The 4,255-nt window shown below is 48.9% G+C and overlaps 1 protein-coding gene across 1 annotated transcript; it reads right to left on the bottom strand.

The window, feature by feature from the left end:
- Positions 1 to 291: 291 nt before the first annotated feature.
- kcnk4a (potassium channel, subfamily K, member 4a) lies at positions 292 to 3,810 on the bottom strand. Its single transcript, XM_038992476.1, has 6 exons — positions 3,619 to 3,810; positions 2,740 to 2,857; positions 2,373 to 2,533; positions 1,820 to 2,006; positions 1,460 to 1,596; positions 292 to 1,251 (listed from the first exon to the last, which is right to left on the bottom strand). The coding sequence occupies exons 1-6, from the start codon at positions 3,805 to 3,807 to the stop codon at positions 292 to 294; spliced, it is 1,752 nt and encodes a 583-aa protein (XP_038848404.1). The 5' UTR covers positions 3,808 to 3,810.
- Positions 3,811 to 4,255: the final 445 nt, after the last annotated feature.

Genomic DNA, 4,255 nt, shown 5'->3' with positions numbered 1-4,255 from the left:
ATATATTCTATATCTGTGCTGCTGAATACATTAATTGGTTTTCATACAAATATTTCTCAATGGTGACTGTGGTCCTCAGTCAGTGAGATCTAATGAATTGTTGGCCTGGGCCACATTTATCCCCAGTACATAAGTCCATCTGAGCTTTAAGGTCTGCCTCTCCTTTGGACACTGGTAATAAAGACCAGCCTTAGTATCCCCCTTCATGACCTGTGTCTGTCAGTTTGTTCATCAGTCTCTGAGATGGGGGAGGGGTGGGGAGGTTAGAGGAGGGGACTGCATGTCACTGTGTCAGTCTCTGAGATGGGGGAGGGGGGGAGGAGTCGGGGGGTTAGAGGGGGGCTGCATGTCGCTGTCCCTCCTCTCCTTCAGCTGCCTCCTCATGCTCCTCCTGCGGTGTATCCGGGGACGAGGACTGACACCCCCCTCAACCGTCTGGTTCCGGTCACTTAGCGTGTCTGACGACTCGTCGATGTAGGCCAAGTTCTCCCCGAAGAAATCTAGCATCTTGCAGCCTGGCGGGGTGGGCAAAGGGGTCATGGGGAGCGGCATGGTGGAGTTGGGCGACTTGGGGAGTTGCTGGAGAGGCACAGGGAACTGGACGTCCTCCCTGAAATATACCAGCCTGGATCCTCCATGGCGTCCCCTCTGTTCAGTACAGAGAGACCCACTGGGGTCAAAACTAGCAAAAGGCATCCTCCGCCCTGGCATACACATGTCAGAGGTGTGAGAGTCAGAGGAGGAGACAACTGATCTGGAGTCAGACTCTGGAGACTCGGACACAGAGCCCGACTCCCATGGCATCATCATTATCGCAACAGGATCAGGGTCATAGTCTAACTCCATCACGGAGCGCGCCGCAGGCATCGACAGCGACCTTGCAACCGTCCGGCCCTCTGACCTCGCATTGACCCTGCAATCTGCCCTCAAACCTACCCCTAGCCCCATCCCTGGTCCTAACCTCACCCCCTCAGTCCTAACCTCACCCCCCCCTAACCTCACGACCTCCAGACGGGTCATGGAGCGTGTGACCCACCTATTGGGCAGATGTCCGTTCTCCCCTATGGCGCCCTGCCTGCCGCGGTGCCCCAGCGCCCCCCTGCGGACCCGTCGCCGGGTGCTGCGTTTCCAGCGGCGCCGCTGCAGCAGGAAGGGGTCATTGAGTTCCAGAGGGTTGGGGATCCGGAAGTCCATGGACATGTTTTGGATGTTCTGGGTCCAGTCTGTAGCATGGGCCCTCAACTCCTCCATCTGAGAGAGAGAAAGGGGAGGGAGAGGGAAAGAGTCAGAGAAAGAGAGGTGTCCCAGAGAAAGACAGAGACAGAGGATAAGTAAATATCGACAGTACAAATCCAAATTCCCTTTCAGTAAATCTTTGTCCAGATCTTGTCATATCGACTGTTTCCCTTTCACCAGCCCTTCCAATCATTTGGTTTGTGTCCCACTCACTACCACTCACCTCAGCACGTGTTTTCTTGGACAGCACCCGCAGCCAGTTTCCGATCATGGTGAGTATGGAAGCAAAGTAAGCCAGGCCAAACACTATCCAGAGCCACACAAGGGGCTTAAACAGATCTCCGTCCCGCCGGTTAGCACCTACGCACAAGGACATTGACGCATTGGAATCGCATGGAAGGAGCACATGCATGCACATACACACAAACAAAAGGGCTTAGACAGGTCCATATCCCTATGAAATATCAAGTGTATCTTTCATAGTGTGTATCCTGATAGAAATGTGTAGTGTGTGTACTCTCCAGAGTCTGTACTGTCCAAAGTGTGTACAGTGTCTTTCATGTACCAAGTGTTCACTTCATACCTGCTACATAGTCTCCGAAGCCGACCGTGGTCAGGGTGATGACCACAAAGTAGAGCGCCTCCAGAAAGGACCAGTCCTCCACTTCCTTAAACACCAGCGTTGGCACGGCGAGGAAGATCAGACAGCCAATCAGGATGGACAGAACGGCAGACATGACCCGCACATAAGTGGGACTGACCCGCCGCTTCTGAGAGAGGGGCAGAGAGAGAGGGGGATACAAAATAAGAAGGGAGAGACTGATGAATTAAAAGAAGGAGAGATGAGGGTAAGATCTTCCTCAAGATGATCAAATAATGTGCCTTTTATTTGATAAACAATAAAGTTTAGTTTTTTTAGTACTGCAAAGTTACATTGGGAAGTATCTAATGACTGACTGAATGTGTAAGCTGGCTTCTGTTCTACTTGTGTGTAACATGTTTCAAATGCTAGAGACTCCAAGACGGCCTCTTCTGTTTACAGCACAGTGACATCACTTAAGCAGCCCCTGAGACAAGCGAGTACAATGAGATGACATCCTGTAAATGAAGCAGCCCCTGAGACAAGACAGTCTCACCAGGAAAAGTGTCTCCATCTTCCACACGGCCTTCCTCAGCCCCGTCCCCATGTGGTCCCCGACACCAGCCAGCAGGAAACCAAACATAGGGATCCCTACCAGGGCATAACACACGCAGAACAGCTGGCCCCATTTGGTCCTGGGAGACAGGTTACCAAACCCTGAGGACAGAGGAAGACCATATACATTCACCTATATGTTCATCTATATCATTAAAAAATGATTCAATTCATTAGCATGTCTATTGAGGTTCATTGTATTTTCTGAGATTGGATAATTCATTTTCTGTCAAATTCAAAATACACATCTGGCTGACTAAGTTATTACCAAACGGTTTGCAGGAGGGAAAAAATGAACAAAGGCTCACCGATGGTGGTGATGATGGTACCACAGAAGAAGAAGGCGCTGGCCAGGTCCCACCTGCTAGTGAAGTTGGTGGAGCTGTGTTTTACATCCAGGCCCGCCTCCACCGCCTTCACCACACTCTGACAGTACAGAGACAGAACAGACAGGCTAGGGCTACATCTGGGGGTGTTCTTTTTACGATTTTAGTTTTTAGTAAATAGATAAATAAATAAAAATATATAAAATTACCAGGAATTCAGCTAAAAATGTGTTTAATTTAGGAAATCTGTTTCCAAGTATATCCCACGAATAAAAAAAAAAGACGTGATTGTATCTCAATGTAATTTTCATTTCAAAGCCCTTTTGGTGCCTAGTTGTGATTCATTTACAAATGATTCTAATTATGTTCCGGCCCCCCGACCATCCACACTGACAAAAATCATCCCATGGCTGAATGTAGTTGCCTACCCCTGAGCTACACCTTCTCAGTGGGGGTTCTACACTGGACTTTGTTTAGATGAGGTTCTTCTCAGATGTGTTTTAACTCGTCTGTCTGTGCAAGTGTATGCTTTCACTCTCTGAAGTTATTCCTGCCAAGGTGTATATTATGTGTGTTTATGTCTGCTTGCTCTGGTGTGTGTGTCTATCTCTCTGCTCAAATGTGTGTGCTCTATGGTATGTGTGTGTGTGTCTATCTCTCTGCTCAAATGTGTGTGCTCTATGGTGTGTGTGTCTATTTCTCTGCTCAAATGTGTGTGCTCTATGGTGTGTGTGTCTATCTCTCTGCTCAAATGTGTGTGCTCTATGGTGTGTGTGTCTATTTCTCTGCTCAAATGTGTGTGCTCTATGGTGTGTGTGTCTATTTCTCTGCTCAAATGTGTGTGCTCTGGTGTGTGTGTACCTTGATGAGGTCGCTGAGGTTCTGTGCAGTGACACAGGAGTGGTTTTGGAGGAAGTCACGTGTGGTACAGAGCAGCTTCTCGTGCTCCTTGCTCTCCTTGGGGCTTTCCAGGGTCCGGAACACCAGCGCCCCTATCACCAGGTACAGCATGACCCCTGCCAGCAGGGCCAGCAGGGTGGGGCACCGCATCACCCCGAGCTCACCCCCCCACCACAGGAGTCAGGTTTCGCCAGGGTCTGCTCTACGGCCTCTTCCACGATACACACGGTGGCACAGCTGCATGCACGCACACACACACACACACACACACACACACACCATTTTTAGTTTGGTTTTACTATCCTTGTGGGAAACAGAATAGTAAAACAAGGGGAAAAGAATTGTTGGCCCCCACAAGGGAAAAGGGCTATTTCAGGTTTAGGGGTTAGGTTCACAAATAGGATTAAGATTAGGTTTAAATTTAGAGTTAGGGGTTTAGGTTAGGTTAAGGGTTAGGGAAAATAGGATTTTGAGTGTGTGTGTTCAATGATGATGATCTCGTTCTGGAAATATAAGATCAGGAACAACTTTGATAATGGGGATTATTTGAGGAGCTATATCAAGGAAAAAACAACATAGAGCAGGTGGTTCTCTGGTC

This window comes from Salvelinus namaycush, chromosome 5 (assembly GCF_016432855.1).
Source record: "Salvelinus namaycush isolate Seneca chromosome 5, SaNama_1.0, whole genome shotgun sequence".
NCBI lineage: Eukaryota > Metazoa > Chordata > Actinopteri > Salmoniformes > Salmonidae > Salvelinus > Salvelinus namaycush.
The sequence above is the reverse complement of the archived record's forward strand: the minus strand, read 5'-3'. Positions and strand labels throughout refer to the sequence as shown.